The 16804-nt window shown below is 42.6% G+C and overlaps 7 protein-coding genes across 7 annotated transcripts; 2 read left to right on the top strand and 5 right to left on the bottom strand.

The window, feature by feature from the left end:
* Nucleotides 1-1384: 1384 nt before the first annotated feature.
* On the bottom strand, nucleotides 1385-3115 carry TM35_000141530 (putative pumilio/PUF RNA binding protein 9; the record flags this gene model as incomplete). The annotated part of the gene is made up of 1 exon (XM_029025598.1): nucleotides 1385-3115. The coding sequence occupies one exon, from the start codon at nucleotides 3113-3115 to the stop codon at nucleotides 1385-1387; it is 1731 nt and encodes a 576-aa protein (XP_028883008.1).
* A 773-nt stretch (nucleotides 3116-3888) lies between these two features.
* TM35_000141540 (exosome-associated protein 1) lies at nucleotides 3889-5070 on the bottom strand (the record flags this gene model as incomplete). Its single annotated transcript, XM_029025599.1, has 1 exon — nucleotides 3889-5070. One exon carries the CDS (start codon nucleotides 5068-5070, stop codon nucleotides 3889-3891), a length of 1182 nt encoding a protein of 393 aa, XP_028883009.1.
* Nucleotides 5071-5801: 731 nt separating this feature from the next.
* TM35_000141550 (putative coatomer beta subunit) lies at nucleotides 5802-8744 on the bottom strand (the record flags this gene model as incomplete). Its single annotated transcript, XM_029025600.1, has 1 exon — nucleotides 5802-8744. One exon carries the CDS (start codon nucleotides 8742-8744, stop codon nucleotides 5802-5804), a length of 2943 nt encoding a protein of 980 aa, XP_028883010.1.
* A 293-nt stretch (nucleotides 8745-9037) lies between these two features.
* Nucleotides 9038-11197, top strand: TM35_000141560 (L1Tco protein; the record flags this gene model as incomplete). Its single annotated transcript, XM_029025601.1, has 1 exon — nucleotides 9038-11197. The coding sequence occupies one exon, from the start codon at nucleotides 9038-9040 to the stop codon at nucleotides 11195-11197; it is 2160 nt and encodes a 719-aa protein (XP_028883011.1).
* Nucleotides 11198-12397: 1200 nt separating this feature from the next.
* TM35_000141570 (L1Tco protein) lies at nucleotides 12398-13351 on the top strand (the record flags this gene model as incomplete). Its single annotated transcript, XM_029025602.1, has 1 exon — nucleotides 12398-13351. One exon carries the CDS (start codon nucleotides 12398-12400, stop codon nucleotides 13349-13351), a length of 954 nt encoding a protein of 317 aa, XP_028883012.1.
* A 363-nt stretch (nucleotides 13352-13714) lies between these two features.
* On the bottom strand, nucleotides 13715-14170 carry TM35_000141580 (putative epsilon tubulin; the record flags this gene model as incomplete). Its single annotated transcript, XM_029025603.1, has 1 exon — nucleotides 13715-14170. The coding sequence occupies one exon, from the start codon at nucleotides 14168-14170 to the stop codon at nucleotides 13715-13717; it is 456 nt and encodes a 151-aa protein (XP_028883013.1).
* Nucleotides 14171-14492: 322 nt separating this feature from the next.
* Nucleotides 14493-16802, bottom strand: TM35_000141590 (L1Tco protein; the record flags this gene model as incomplete). The annotated part of the gene is made up of 1 exon (XM_029025604.1): nucleotides 14493-16802. A coding segment is annotated over one exon (2310 nt), but the record flags the coding sequence as incomplete, so codon positions are not given.
* Nucleotides 16803-16804: the final 2 nt, after the last annotated feature.

The raw sequence follows: 16804 nt of genomic DNA on the forward strand, positions 1-16804 counted from the left end.
TTTTTTTTTTTGTTTGTTTGTGGGTGGGTGCAAGAAGAAAGAAGAAAAAAAAAAGAAAAAGGGGTTCCACCTATTTTTTCTTTTTTCCTCTCTCAACACCCAATAATTGATTCCCTGTGGGAAAGTAAAGAGCGGGGGATTCTTTGAATCTAACGTGATAAGAGGGAAAGTAAAGTACGTGTAATGTGGGAATAAAAACAAAAGAAGAAAAAAAAAAGTGAAAGACCAACACGGTGGATCTAGTGAAGCGGAATGGTCCGAGAGAAAAAAAAAAAGAAAAAAAAATGGAAAGAGATATAGTATCTAACTTTCTATATATCTGGTTTCCTTACTTTGATATTGTTTATTTTTTGTTTTTGTTTTTTTGTTTTTTTTTTTTTTTTCGTTTTCTTTGGGTTTAAATAGATATATACATGTACTGTTTATTTTTTTTGTTTGTTTGTTTGTTTGTTTCTTTCTTTATCCCGGTCAAATATCTTTGCAGTTACTACACTGCAAGTTTATCTTTTCCGGGGGTTTTCTCATATTTCCCAGTGAGGCCTCCATCAATACAGTTTAAATACAGTTCATATATATATATATATATATATATAGATATAGATAGATAGATGTATAAATACATTACGGCCATCTATACGCTACTGAGGGGGGAAGGGGATTTGTTGAGTGCAACGCATGCAGTCCTCTCCTCTCACTGCGAAACCAATTTATTGGCCGGATGAAATAAATAAAAATAATAAAAAAAAACAAGAATAATAAAAAGTAAGATCAACACGGTCAATATCAAGAAGAAGTAGTCAACTGGGAATATGGAAAAGAACATAAATTATTTCATTCATTACAAATGTAAAATGATAAATGAGTGATATAAATAGCTGAAGAGCTCTAAAGAAGAAAGATTATACTTCTTTCTCTTCCATATAAATATATATATTTTTATTTTTGCTTTTTCCCTTTCCCTTTTTGGTTCTCTTCCTTTTCTCCCCTCTCACTCAGTCCCATTTATCCCATTATTTACCCGAATTCTTCTTCTTTGGTTCCTCCCTTCTCTATTAAACTTTCCAGAGGAACCCTTTAGATTTTATTTCCTTCTATATTTCGGATAAATACATTATACATAAGAACCGTAAAGAGAGAGAAAAAAAAAGAAGAAAAAAGAAAAAGGGAAGGGAGTGTAGTAATATTAATATGACTATTGATTATTATTATTATTGTTATTAACGCAATTCACATCTATTTTCGTAGCGTTATATGAAATCTATACGCATGGAGTCGTCACACATCCATTCTTCTCTAGAGGTGGTGACACAACAGAATCTTTTTTTCTTTTTTTCATTCTTTTCTCCCCTCACTCACTCACTCTCTCATATCCTGTGAGTGTAATCTAAAAGATATTCACAGACCCTCCCTGTTGTGATAATGGAGGGACTAACCGGCGATTTGAACCCTGGCGTGGGATATGCTGTCGATGATGATTATTCATATGATTATTATTATGCGGTTGTGGTTGTGGAGATTGTTGTTGTTGTGATTGCAGTGGTAGTTGTGGTTGTTGTGTTGACATATTTTTAGTCCGCAACTTCGCCTCAATCTTCGCCGCATATGGACTGCTTGGAAGTGCCGGACGCAGACGATCACAAATACGTTTCAGTTCATTTGGATTTTCCATATGTTCAATAATACTCTGTACCACAAAGTTTCCAAAACTATCCTGTACCATTTGTAGTAATGCCGCGGGATTGTAGATGAGTTCATCTAATAATAATCGTCGCACCGCAGGCACATCCCCGCAGATTTTAATAATCTTTTCCACCGCATTACTTGCATACTTATTGCAACTCATATTTAATAATTCCCCTGTAAAGCAGGAGACGGTGTATTGAGCGGCTGTGGTCTTCCCACTATGCTCAATCGCACACTGCACAACGTAATTCCCAAAGGGATCCAATGCGATGTGTGCAAAGAGAGGAACGAGTGGCGCCATCAATTGAGCCTTTTGTGCGGCATCGCAGTGTTCAAAGATACGCATGAGTGAAATACAACCTTGCTGCGTAGCCGCAAGATATTGGGCATTCGCCGCCAATACATCCACAATGGGTTGTAAATCAATTAACGGTCGTTCAAATAAGGCTTGAAGAATACGACGTGTGTGTTGAGAGACGGTACAGAGATTTAACACAAGTGTCTCATTAAAGGCCGACACCAACAGCGCCGTTTGTGCCGCATTCATATATTCCTTCAGTGCTCGCAGGACATGACAGCCGTGTGTGTCCAGTGCGACCTTTTCCACCTCCGCCGCTATTTCAGTTACCATGGTGTCAATCACCATTGTGTCCTGCGAGCGCATGGCGGCCATTAACATAGATCGGCCTTCTGCCGTGCACGCCAACTCGGCAACGCGTCCCACACATTTGCGTTCAAACTCCTCTGCTGTGTCTAAAGGAAGTGCCGCCGTGTGTGTGGCCACCGGGGGAGCCACCACAGGTTCACCATACTTCATCGTAGAAGAGAACATCTGTGGTGTTGGTAAGGTGGCGGAAGAAGGATAATTATGATGATGATTATTATTATTATTATTATTATTATTATTATTATTATTATTATGAGGATAACCAACACCATTTGTTGATGGGGCAACAGAACGATGTCCTCCTAATGTCATCACAGGTGTAATATTATTACGTCTCGTCGTGGTGCTTACAACTACCGCTGATGGTTGTTGTTGTTGTTGTGATTGTGATTGTGGAAGGTATGAATCTTGTGCATAGGCGTCGGTGGCAGAGACCTGCATGGCGTAATAAGCACGATACTGCGCGCAAGTCGCACATGGGCACTGTGCGTAATTCGCCTCTGCCAATTCCATCATGCGTTGAGGATCTTGTGTTGATGGGAATGCATAGGATCCAGTAGGTGGATACATTTCCGCATTTGTTTGAATGGCTGCAGTCGTAGTAGTAGTGGTAGTGGTAGTGCTGGCGTTTGTTCTTGTTGTTATTGAGGAAAGACCAACTTGATTTTGTTTATTTGGGCGTGGTGGACTTACATATGTGGCCATGGGAGGCCCTGTCTTGCCGCGAACCCCCAGCGTATTAAAATTAACTTCACGAAGCTCCATGTATATGTTTATTTACACAATAGTAATAGATAATATCAACTTATTATTCAAGATACCTGTGTAAATATATCTAAATATATGTAAATATATATATAATTATATTTATATATTTATATATGCGTAATAATAATAATAATAATAGTAATAACAATAATGATAATAATAATAAGTATCTTTATGTGGGTGCTTCTACTTCTACAATTCTTCTTTTTATTGTTGTTGTTTTATTCTTTATATATAAAATGTGTATAAACACAAGAAATGATGTATGTGTATCTAATGGGATTTCTCTAATAATTCAAGCAGTTTATCTAGTTAAGGCCTTTAAAAAAAATATATCGTGGTAATTATAATGCAATACAATAAAGAGTAAATTCGTTGTGTTCGTACAGCACGCAAACCCCACAACAAGCAAAAAAACAGAGAAAGCGAGAGAGAGAGAGAGAGAAAGAAAAAAAAAAATTGAAGGAAAAAAAAACAGATAAACGGAGAATACAAAAAAAAAAAAAAAGAAATTCACACTCATTTACTTTTTTTTTTCTTTGTGTGGGGTTTTGTACGCCTGTACGTGCGAAATGTGCGCACCAAGAAAAAAAATATATGCGTACTATTGTACCACCAATTAAACGTTTCACTCACCGCACACACACACACACACATACACCTCAAAATGGGTTAACAAGAAACAAAGAGAGAAATGAGAGAGAACATCCATCCAATAGAGATTCCTCCCCTCTTCTTTTTTTTTTTTCTTTTGTTTTTTTTTTCTGTTTTTAAAGGGTCTTCTGGAGGGCCTCATCACACTCGGATATAATAGCCTGACAAATGTATGGAGCGTCATGCAAGAGAGCCGTTAAATCCATTGGAGACACCGCCGTTGACAATTCCTCATCTCTTCCATTCTTTTTATTATTTCCCAATCGCCATGCATTCCCGCGGCGTGCTGGCATTTGTTGTAATTTCGTGTATGCCACCATTCCCGCAGCGTTTGCGGCGATGTGCACTTGTTGTGGGAGTGCCAACTCCTCCAGTGGTGTGGGGTCCACGACGTAGTGCCGCGTGGGTGAGAGCAGCAGGATGGCGAGTGTTGGCAGCGCCTCCCAGTTGATGGGGCGGTGAAAGGGGCGGGTGCGATCGACCTCCACCGCGACGCCGGCGGCGGTTTGATGTAAAGAGACGGCGGGCAGTCGGAGGGCCTTCAACGCGGCGTGCACGGCGAGGGCGATGTGCGCCGCGAGACCCCCGCCGCCGGCCTGCAGCACATGCACGTCGACATCCACGCGGAAGGCATGGCCGCTGCCGAGATATAACTGTTCGCCCGGATAGCCAGTGGTGGAATTGGAATTCATATTAATACTAATATTGTTGTTGTTGTTATTAATATTAATGGTGTTGCTGTTGGTGTTGGGAATTGTAGATGTGTTGTTGTCATTTGCATTCTCCTCTGGGATGCGTTCGGCCTCTGCCACGCCTAATTGCTCCTGCACCACCACACTCTCCGCGCCAAAAGTCTGACGGATGGTGGTGGCGAGAAAAGAAAGATACGCCTGGCGATAACGGCCACCGCGATTGCGAAGAGACTCCGCATAATAATCCACCACTGCAGGGACAGCATCAATGGTGATGTACAGTGGACCACGCAGAGCTGCGGTGGAATTGTGAGGAGTGGATTCCACTTCTTCTTTTTCTCCCTCTTCTGCAGAGATTGAACTGCATTCCTGCAATTCCACCACAGAAGGTGTTGCTGCCGCCACCACAGTGGTGCCGCCGCACTGCACCTCCACACAACTTCCATCGTAATCGATCTCTGTAGTTGCACCGCCAGTGGTGTGATTAGGCACAATTGTGAAGGGACGGCGCTGCGTTAGCGAGCGGCCATCACTGCGGACATCATTCGCAATGCCATCCTGCACCGCCCGGATCTCCGTCTCACTAATGGCTGGACCAAAGAGCATTTTTTTCTAACACAGACGCCTACTACACATGGGAAAGAAGGGGGTGGGGGAAATAAATAATAACAATAATAATAAGAATAATAAAAAAGTGGAATTCATGGTTTCTCTCCTGCTTTTCTTTTCTTTTCTTCTTGATGGACATAAACTTTTTTTCTTTATTCCTTCTCAGAGTCTCTCTCTCTCTCTCTTTCTGTTCTTCTTCTTCTTCCACTTACTCTGGTCATGAAATGTTGAACCCAACGCAAGAATACAATGGCAATATCACACAACGAATACGCAGGGGAATGTTTACGCACAGATTCCTCAGCATACATTACACATGCTATCACAAGAAAGAAAAAAAATAATGTAGTCCTGCTCACTCCGAACAATAGCCATCTTTTTTTTTTTTTTTACTTATTGTGTGTTTTCAATTGTTTCCCTATCAATGTACTTTTTTTTTCCTCCTTTTTTTTGTATTCTCGTTACTGTTTTTTTTTTTTTTCTTCCTGAGACATTCTTCCTCCTCACTTCATCTCTCACTCATTTTCATCTCTCTTTTTTTCTTTTTTCTTCATTCTTGTTTACTTCTCAACGTTTCCTTTTTTTTTTTTTTTTGGTTTTCTTCTTGTTTTTTCTTTTTTTTTGTTTATTGTTCATATTCCTCTTTTCTCTCTCTCTCTCTTTCTCATCATATATGTGCGTTGATGGATGTCTTCTTTCCTATTCCAAATTGGGAATTCCCAATGGGCCTACTGTCTTCCTCCCTTATCAATTAAGCTAAGCCGTTCTCCAATACCGTACGCAATGGACTGTGTGTTTGATCGAATACGCACTACACCTGTGATCTTTGAATGTGCGTCTCGTTCAAGTGAGACATTTGCCAACGCATCTTCACCAAACACCGTGCGGGCGTAAAGACTGCAAGAGACACAATCGTAATCATCATCATTACTAAGAGGTGAGAGTCCTTGAAGTTCTCCCGATTCACTTGTCTCCGCCTCCACATCTGGGTATGGCTCTAACAATTGCATATTTGTTTCCCGCATTACAAATTCCACGTAATCACGTAAATCTGTTTTATCGGTATTTACAGCAATAGTATTTTCCCAGTCAAATGTACCCCACTTTTCACGGAATTCTGTCGTTAAACATGATGCTGGTCTAATGTAGTCCATAATATCAACATGGATATCATTTAATATTACACAGCATCGTTCACCATTAGGGGCATCATAAAGAATATTAGCATAAATAACACCTGTCTCTGTAGAACTTACTTTTAAAGCTGTACGTTGTTTAAGAGTACCATGTGGAGGTAAATTATGTACTTGTGGACGTTCACATAACTTCATACCTCCAAGTGAAGTTAACTCTATCGTTAGATCTTGTAATAAATGCGGTGTACGATTCACCAAATACCAATCAACAGATACATCAAATTGGTGTACAGTTACCGTTGCCTCACAATACACCGGATCACAGAATCCAGAGAGTGGAATAGTTTTTTCCAATCGTTTAAGGAATTCCTCTGTTTTATCAATAGAGTCATTCGCAATAGCATGGCCCAAATCATCTGCAGCTTCAAGTTCAAGAAAAGCATCTTTCCCTTGTTTAAGTTGTGTAAATATAACTGGCATATCAATATTACAGAGAGTAACAGATTCCTTTGCCTTGGATGCTTCACTAGTTCCAGACTCACCAACAGCACCACCAGCTACAGTACTTTCCACCGTACTAAGAGCTTTATGAGATTCATCTACAAAAGATGTCAAAATTGAAGATTTCGGATTTGTAATAGACATAATTCCTAAACAAATATGTTCATGAGAATCTTCATCTATGACATGTACTGTATCTGGAGCAGTACCATATCGAATAATTTCTTGTAGTAACATCAACGCATCATCTCGGGCTCTCTCCTTAACTGTTAAATCCACAGCATCATTAAAATGATTAAACAATCGAACAATAAGTTTTGATAAGGTACTAGCAAGAGCTGTTGCAACAAAGTAATTACCCTTAGTAATAAGTAATCGTAGACCATTAGATGATTCACCCATCTCATTCATAGATTCTGTTGTTACTGATGTAGCAGGAACAGCTGTATAGGAAGTTACATAAGTTCCATCTTCTCGTACAGTAGTGACAGCTTGCATAACTGGAGCTGGTGGTGTATTGGAATCTCCGCCAGTAGATAAAGTATTAGAAACTGGTGGTGTGAGTGGAAATGGTTTAAGAGATTTTTGAAGAAGTTCAAGTACTCCTAATACCTCATCTACAGAGTAGACATGAGTTCCAAATAACCAGAGAGCACTTCGTACTACCTGGGGTGAAGTAATCATAGGAAAAACTTCCATTAACTGTTTTAATGTACTAGCACGAAGTGATGGTTGCATCTGTAAAATTTCACGAATAAAAGATATAACTTCATAACCACCATTTGATGAATCACAGGTATAATCCATCATAATAGGTAACACAGAAGATGCCATGTGAGGTTGACGAATCACAGAGGTACGAATAGCACGAATTAATAAACGTTTATATTCTTGCATAGAAGTTTGATCTACAAGATCACCTTCACTTTGGGAACGTAAAAGTTCTTTTTTCATGGCTTGTATAAAAAGTTCAACATTCTTACTTGAGACAAGCTCTACTGCGAGTGCCACTATTCGTTTACGTATCTCTGTAGAACCATTAGCCAAGGCACTCACAACATCCAAGAGAGAATCCTGCAAAACTTCACTGAATCTCGCTCGCATACCATCTAATTTGTCTATAACAATAAGTCGTACACTATTATCAGAGTGTGTCTTGAGCAAGTCAATAAAAGTTAATGCTGCCTGACGAATAGCTGTAGGAGAAGAAGATAAATTCAACAATGTTGAAGCACATTGAAAGCGTACAGCCGGATTCTTAGACTGTAAAATATTAAAAAGGATAGCTACATACTTGGCTTTATCATATGGATTCGCTCGTATCATTTGACGAGCAAAATCAACAACAGAAACCTGAAAAGCAGCTCCAGCTTCTGCCATATCTGTGGTTTCGCGAAACATTGTTAGGAATCGCACAGCTCGTTCAGGTGCACATTCCACAAGCATATCAAAAGCATTTCGACGCGCAGAAACATCATTCTCATCACCAATGAATTTCTCAACCAGTTCAGGTGCATCCGGAAGAAGATCGGGGAATCTCCTACAAATGGCATGCACAGCTAACACAGCACTACGACGGACATACGTAACTCGATGTGACAAATTCTGAACAACAGACGATATCAGAGGTTCAACCAATTCCTTTTCCTTTACCTTGCAAAGAAACCTCAACGTAAGGCCACGTACGTACTCATTTGGGTGAAGAAGATCTTCTCGCAGGAAGGAACAAATAAGAATCATTTCACTCAGTAATTTTCCATTTCTATCAGTCTTCTCAACAACCTCCCAGAAGTACAGCACTAGCTTTTTAATAAGATGATCCTCAAGTGGAGTAATATATTTAATAACAGACATAATCATATGATTCTGTGGCTCACCATTCACATGAAGTCGAATCATCGTCTCTAGTGCCTCTGCACGGGCATTCGTATCGCCCTTCTCCAAGGCCATTTTAAGATCAGTTGAATTAACATTACTACCATCGTAACCGACGAGCAATGTGCACGCCGTTTCCTGATTTGATTTTAAGTTCATTTCTGTCAAAGAAAACAAAAAAAAAAAGAAAAAAAGACAGCAGCGTTTTAATGGACAGCTTCAAAAACACAATATAGCACACACACAAAAAAAAAGAAACAGAGAAACAGTAATATGTACCCGCACCGTCGACACGTCGTCATTTCTACAGCTGGGATAATTGCGACTGGGCAGCATTTTCATCCGAACTTGACTCCCAGCTCGCTAAATTCGATCGACGACACATCTCACGCAATATTAAGGATTTCACGAAATGCTTCCATACCGCGCTGCGACACCATTGTCCTCGCGGTATGTTTAAGGAAGGTCCCACAGTATGGGACAAGGATATTAACCAAGCTGAACATAACGCGAATCTTCTGAAAACGCGTTACCTAAATTTACCGACTTTGGAAAACCAAGCAGCAATGCAACAGGCCACTATGCATTGCCTTGAGGCGATTAGGTCCAAACTCACTCGTACGTTTCATCATCGGCTCAGTAAGCTGAACCCTGGCGACCATCTCTCCTGGAAGTACATATCGGCATGTAAACGGGCTACTCCCCCCTCTTCTCAATCTATTATTTTAAGTGTAGGCAAGAAACAGCTTAGTACCTCGCGTCAAACGGCGAACGCACTTAATCGCCATTTCTTCCCCCCCTCTCCAAGGATCAAACCACATAGGTTTTCTAGAAGGCGACATGGAAGAGGCCAACAGAGTCCCTCTTCCCCTTCTTCTCTTTTTTCTTCTTTAGGTTTTTCTCTCCCCTCTATAGGTACACAGAATTCTTTTTTCACATCTGATGCTGACTTTCTTCCCACTTCTTCTTCTTCTTACTCTTCCCCTCTTGATGCCCCATTTCGCATGGCCGAATTACTTGCAGCGATTCGAGATACACCCAGCGGCAAAGCGCCTGGCCCTGATGAAATTTACAGTGAGCCTCTCCACCATTTGTCCGATAATGGTAGGAAATTCGTCTTAAAATGCATAAATCAAAGTTGGCAAACAGGAATTATACCTGCTCAATGGCGTTGTGCGACCGTAGTCCCGCTATTGAAGCCAGGTAAGGCACCGGAAAATCCCAGTTCGTATCGTCCTATTAGTCTTACATCAATATTATGTAAGGTAGCAGAAAAGATGGTTCTTCGGCGACTTTTGTGGGTTTGGACGCCCCACCCACATCAATATGCATATAGAAGTATGCATACCACAGCTATGCAACTTGCTCATCTAGTCGACACTGTTGAGCATAATCGGAATGAATATTTTGACGTTCGTCTTAATAAACGACATGCGAATGGAGTGCAAATACATTATCGACCACATCGTACACTACTAATACTGATTGATTTTAGTCGTGCCTTTGACTCTATCAATCATCGTGTACTCAGTGAACGGCTTGCCCATATACCTGGGACAAACTGTAGAAGGTGGCTTCGAAATTTATTGTGTGATAGATTCGCGCGGACCAGGGTCGGGAATACAAGAAGCAAGAAGCGTAATGTGTCTCAAGGAGTTCCGCAGGGTTCTGTAGTAGGGCCGTACCTTTTTTCCCTCTACGTACACCCGCTCCTTAACTTGCTTAATGATTCCGCTGAAATATCGGCTGATATGTATGCTGACGACTTATCAATCATCATCAAAGGGCAGTCTCGCGAAGAGGCTATCCCTAAGGTCAATCTAGTTCTCCGACAGCTCCATGAATGGAGCATTCAGAACGACCTCCTGGTGAATCCGTTAAAGTGCGAAGCAGTATGGTTTACAATGTCAACACACACTGAAGATGATCGCGATCCAGATGATAAACATAAGCTAATCTATAACGGCCATGAAATCCCTGTGTCAACTATGGGATCCACCCATCTCCCTAAGCTGCTTGGACTACCACTTGATCCGCGGCTGTCTTTCAATACCGCCGCGAACGCCCAGAGTGCTGCCACATCGACTCGTATAGCTCAATTAAAATGTGTAGCACATAAATCGGCCGGACCTCGACCCCATGACATGAGAACTTTTGTCATTGGATATGGATCGTCCAAACTTCTATATGGAAGAGGACTAACATGGGCCTTAAGTGATGATACCGCAAAGAATGCGTTAATGCGGACCCAAGCAAGCCTTGCACGAATAGTCAGTGGAGTTCCGTCTACGACGGACCCTGAATCTGCTTTACTGGAAGCTAATATGATGCCATTACATATTATTGCACTTGGTGCTCGTTTTGCACTATTTGAGAGAGTACGTGCATGTCATAAGGACTGGTATCATCCCCCGCCTCCAGAACCTCCTCCGCGTAAAGGTTTTCGCATTTCGCCTATATCACGCAGAGACCTCTACTCTTTCGTAGACTCTCTCATGATGGAAAACGGTATCAATCAACACAGTACACGGGAAGTACGCTTCTTCCATACAAGCATTCCGCCGTGGTCAGTACACCTCGCCTCCAACGTCACCTTTGGTCTCGAAGTCTAGTACTCTTACGGACGAAAAAATCATTACTCAAGCTAAACACAGTGCTTTTTTTTTCCCTTCGTGTCTTTATGGGTTTTACCCCAATGGCACGGACCATCAAGAATAATACATAAAAATACATAAAAATACATAAATACAATTTGTTTTTATATTATTTTTTTTACTACCGTTGGGCATGGGAAGTACGCATTGATAATGAAATTACTATGGATCTCGTAGGTGTCAGAACATGGATTTTTTTTTTCGCCGCTTTGAGTCCCCTCAGCGGCTAATCCAATTTACCCAGTGGAGGGCATAATCGTTACTCTATCTCTAGGGTCCCTGTCACTCTTTTTTTAGCAGCATTCACACTAAGGTGAATCATATAAAAGAAACTGCTGCTGATAGCACACTGATACGCGCCCCAGGACCTTCTTGCATAACGTTTTGTCCAAGCACGATTCTGCTGGCCCAGGTGCTGTATGATGTTTTTAGCTTATGAACCCGTAAACTCTATAGAAAGAGCTTATTACCAATTGCTTTCCCTGCAAAAATACAAGGGATAATGGACCTTGGTTCCACCTTTCGATGGCCAAACGTCACCAAGGGGATAGCATTCCCAAGAACGCATATATTGAAAAGAAAAAAAATTGGTTTTTAAGGAGACCACCTCCTGCAAAATTTAGTGAGTGCATTTAGTTTCCCTGAATAAATTCAAGTACTTAACCTTGGTACCACGATAAGGTAGCACACCATTACCAAGGGAAACACAGTGCTAGTATGGCTGCTCTTCAACTTCATGCACACAAACGTTGGGTGGTCTCCACAGATGGAGGTGTTTCCCATCCACAGTCGGCAGGATTAGCGCTTCTCTTTCAATCATTTGATAACCTCAACATTATTGATCGTGTCAGCATTAATTGTGGATGTGTTCCTTGCAGTTACAGAACGGAAGCTTCAGCCATGCTGTTAGCCTTTGATAAATTAGTGTTGCCACGTATTACAGAGAAGGACAGGACATTACTTATATAAACGGACAGTCAGTCCCTTCTGGCTGCCCTTAATAAAGGTCCTTTGAGTCAGACAGATTATACAGAAGATCAAATTTGGACTCGACTCATTAAGCTTACTCTTAACGGATGGTCGATACACCTTCAATTTTGTTATAGCCACTGTGGAGTAGAAATAAACGAATTAGCAGATCAATATGCAACTACGTGTATGGAAACCGGGAGGTATACAGAAACGGATGTGAAACCACTTTGGCACACGGATCTTGAAACCCTTCTAGTTCGTAGGCTCAAAGAACAATGGAAAGAATCATTACGTCCTGACACTCATCGATATAGCCTTTGTGGAGATCGATCGGCTGATTTGAGTGGTACCGACCTTATTACTGGTAACCTTCTCACTCGATCTGAACTAGTCCATTTAGCGCGTGCTCGGTGTGGAGAATCTGAGTTCTTTGGACGTCTTTTCTGGAGTGTAAGGGAATGCTTGCCGACGTGCAGACTGTGCAACCGCACACCAGAGCAATCTGCGGCACTATTACGTGATACTCAATTGTCCAAAGACAACACTGAGGATCACTCTTCATCACTTCAACAGTCCCGAACGGTACCAGGGGTATCCATCAATAGAAGAGAAGAACCATGTCCATATTGTGAAAAAATTTATCGTGGTTTTTCGAATCTTAAACTTCACTGCAAACAACATCACAGTGATCGACCTGCCCCTACCGCTCATCTTAAATGTGACCTCTGTGACGAAGTATATGACAATCGACGGAGTGCGGCACAGCACCGTATGCGCTGTACTCTTAATCCCGATGGCCTTCATTCACGAAAAAGTGGACCGAGAAGAAGATCTCATCTTCCTACTCATCAACCACCCACTACGTTCACCAATAATGGACCGATGGAAACACTTCATCACATTCTCTATGAATGTCCTGAAGCTCGACACACTGTGGACAAATTACATATACTGCAGGATATCCAAACAGAAAAATATTCTATGTGGCAATTTCTTCACAGCAAAAAGTTACTGACACTACTGCAAAGGTTATTTGGCCACATATACAGAGAAGGATGGATCCACGCGCAGATGAGAGCAAAAAAAATAAGAAATGAAGACAGAACCGTTTTATTGGACAGCTTCAAAAACACAATATAGCACACAAAAAAAAAAAGAGATACAGTCATATGTACCCGCACGGTGAACGATGGTCAACAAAAGAAAAAAAAAATGGGAAAAGAAGCACATAGCGAGATGGGAACAACAGACCAGCTAGAGTGGAACAAGAAATGAGAGAAAATGAAATGAGGCCAAGGGGCGTCAGCGCCTGATACATGTGTACCACCCATCACCACACTCCTCCAGTTGCAGTTGCTACAACGCCAGTTCCCCTTTCCCCCTCCCCATACAGCAGTGTGCTTTCTCTCTACCACATCACGAACATGCGCACACAGCTCCCTAACCCGCCCATCCCGCGGAAAAAAGAAAAATAGGGAGAAAACCTGGGGTAGCTCTACATATCTAGTACTCCTCCACGTCCTCCTCGCCCTCCATATCGGCGGACTCTGCGCCAACCTCCTCGTAGTCCTTCTCGAGTGCGGCAAGATCCTCACGGGCCTCGGAGAACTCACCCTCCTCCATACCCTCACCAACGTACCAGTGCACGAACGCGCGCTTGCTGTACATCAGGTCGAACTTGTGGTCGATGCGCGCGAACACCTCGGCGATGGCCGTGGAGTTGGCAATCATGCACACCGCACGCTGCACCTTGGCGAGATCGCCACCAGGCACCACTGTTGGTGGCTGGTAGTTGATACCGCACTTGAAGCCAGTGGGAGACCAGTCCACGAACTGGATCGTGCGCTTCGTCTTGATGGTCGCGACGGCGGCATTGACGTCCTTGGGCACAACGTCGCCACGGTACATGAGGCAGCAGGCCATGTACTTGCCGTGGCGGGGGTCGCACTTCGTCATCATTGACGCTGGCTCGAACACCGCGTTCGAGATCTCCGAGACGGAGAGCTGCTCGTGGTACGCCTTCTCCGCAGAGATCACCGGCGCGTAGCTCGTCAGCACGAAGTGGATACGTGGGTACGGCACCAAGTTGGTCTGGAACTCCGTCAGGTCCACGTTCAGCGCACCGTCGAAGCGCAGTGATGCCGTCAACGAGGAGACAACCTGGCCAATGAGGCGGTTCAGGTTCGTGTACGTGGGGCGCTCGATGTCAAGATTCCTTCGGGTGAGGTTTTTTTTTTTTTTTTTTTTTTTTTTTTTTTTTTTTTTTTTTTTTTTTTTTCTCTCATCTGCGCGTGTAGCCATCCTTCTCTATGACTAGTCCAAATAGCCGTTGCAGTAGCGTCAGTAACTTCTTACTGTGAAGAAATTGCCACATAGAGTATTTTTCCGCTTGTATATCCTGCAGTATATGTAGTTCGTCCAGAAAACTTCGAGCTTCAGGACATTCATAGAGAATGTGATGAAGCGTTTCCATTGGTCCATGTTGAGTTAACGTAGTAGATGGTTGATGAGTAGGAAGATGGGATCTTCGTCTCGGACCACTATTACGGGAATGAAGGCCGCTAGGATTTAATGCACAGCGCATACGGTGCTGTGCCGCACTCCGTCGATTGTCATATACTTCGTCACAGAAGTCACATTTAAGTTGAGCGGTAGGGGCCGGCTGATCACTGTGATGTTGTTTGCAGTGAAGTTTAAGATTAGAAAAACCACGATAGACCTTATCGCAATATGGACATGGTTCTTCTCTTCTATTTACGGGCACCCCAGGTACCGTTCGAGATTGTTGAAGTGATGAGGTTTGACTGTTTGTATTGTCTTCTGACAATTGAGTATCACGTAAAAGCGCTGCTGATTGTTCTGGTGTGCGGTTGCACAGTCTGCACGTCGGCAAGCAGTCCCTCACACTCCAGAAAAGGCGTCCAAAAAACTCAGATTCACCACACCGAGCTCGGGCCAAGTGGACTAGTTCTGATCTAGTGAGAAGGTTACCAGTAATAAGGTCGGTACCACTCAAATCAGCCGATCGATCTCCACAAAGGCTATATCGATGAGTATCCGTACGTAGTGATTCTTTCCATTGTTCTTTGAGCCTACGAACTAGAAGGGTTTCAAGATCCGTGTGCCAAAGTGGTTTCACATCCGATTCCGTATACTGCCCGGTTTCCATACATTTTGTTGCATATTTATCTGCTAATTCATTCATTTCTACACCGCAGTGGCTATAACAAAATTGAAGATGTATAGACCATCCATTAAGAGTAAGCTTGATGAGTCGAGTCCAGATTTGATCTTCAGTATAATCCGTCTGACTCAAAGGACCTTTATTAAGGGCAGCCAGAAGAGACTGACTGTCTGTTACAATTAGTAAGGTTTTGTCCTTCTCCTTTATTCGTGGCAACACTAATTTATCTAAAGCTAACAGCACAGCTGAAGCTTCCGTTCTGTAACTGCAAGGAACACAACCACAATTAATGCTGACGCGATCAATGGTGCTAAGGTTAGCAAACGATTGAAAAAGAAGTGCTACTCCTGCCGACTGAGGATGGGAAACACCTCCATCTGTGGAGACGACCCAACGTCGATACGCGTGAACTTGAAGAGCGGCCATACTCGCGCTCTGTTTAGCTTGAGTGATGGCTTTATCATCCGTAAGAGAACGATCATAGAAAACTTCGAGACCAAAGGTAACGTTGGAAGCGAGGTGCACTGACCACGGCGGAATGCTTGTATGGAAAAAACGAACTTCCCTTGTACTATGCTGATTAATACCGTTTTCCATCATGAGAGAGTCTACTAAGGAGTAGAGATCTCGACGTGATATGGGCGATATTCGAAAACCTTTACGCGGAGGAGGTTCTGGAGGCGGGCGATGATACCAGTCCTTACAACATGCACGTACTCGCTCAAATAGTGCAAAGCGAGCACGAAGAGCAATAATATGTAGAGGCATCATATTTGCTTCCAGTAGAGCAGATTCAGGGTCCGTCGTGGATGGAACTCCACTGACTATTCTAGCAAGACTTGCTTGGGTCCGCATTAATACATTTTTTGCAGAGTCATCACTTAATGCCCATGTAAGTTCACTTCCATATAGAAGTTTGGACGATCCATATCCAATGACAAAAGTTCTCATGTCATGGGGTCGAGGTCCGGCCGATTTATGTGCTACACATTTTAATTGAGCTATACGAGTCGATGTGGCAGCACTCTGGGCGTTCGCGGCGGTATTGAAGGACAGCCGCGGATCAAGTGGTATACCAAGCAGCTTAGGGAGATGGGTGGATCCCATAGTTGACACGGGTATTACATGGCCGTTATAGATTAGCTTATGTTTATCATCTGGATCGCGATCATCTTCAGTGTGTGTTGACATTGTAAACCATGCTGCTTCGCACTTTAACGGATTCACCAGGAGGTCGTTCTGAATGCTCCATTCATGGAGCTGTCGGAGAACTAGATTGGCCTTGGGGATAGCCTCTTCGCGAGACTGCCCTTTGATGATGATTGATAAGTCGTCAGCATACATATCAGCCGATATTTCAGCGGAATCATTAAGCAAGTTAAGGAGCGGGTGTACGTAGAGGGAAAAAA

This window comes from Trypanosoma theileri (genome assembly GCF_002087225.1).
Source record: "Trypanosoma theileri isolate Edinburgh chromosome Unknown TM35_Tth_14_V1, whole genome shotgun sequence".
Classification (NCBI taxonomy): Eukaryota; Euglenozoa; class Kinetoplastea; order Trypanosomatida; family Trypanosomatidae; genus Trypanosoma; species Trypanosoma theileri.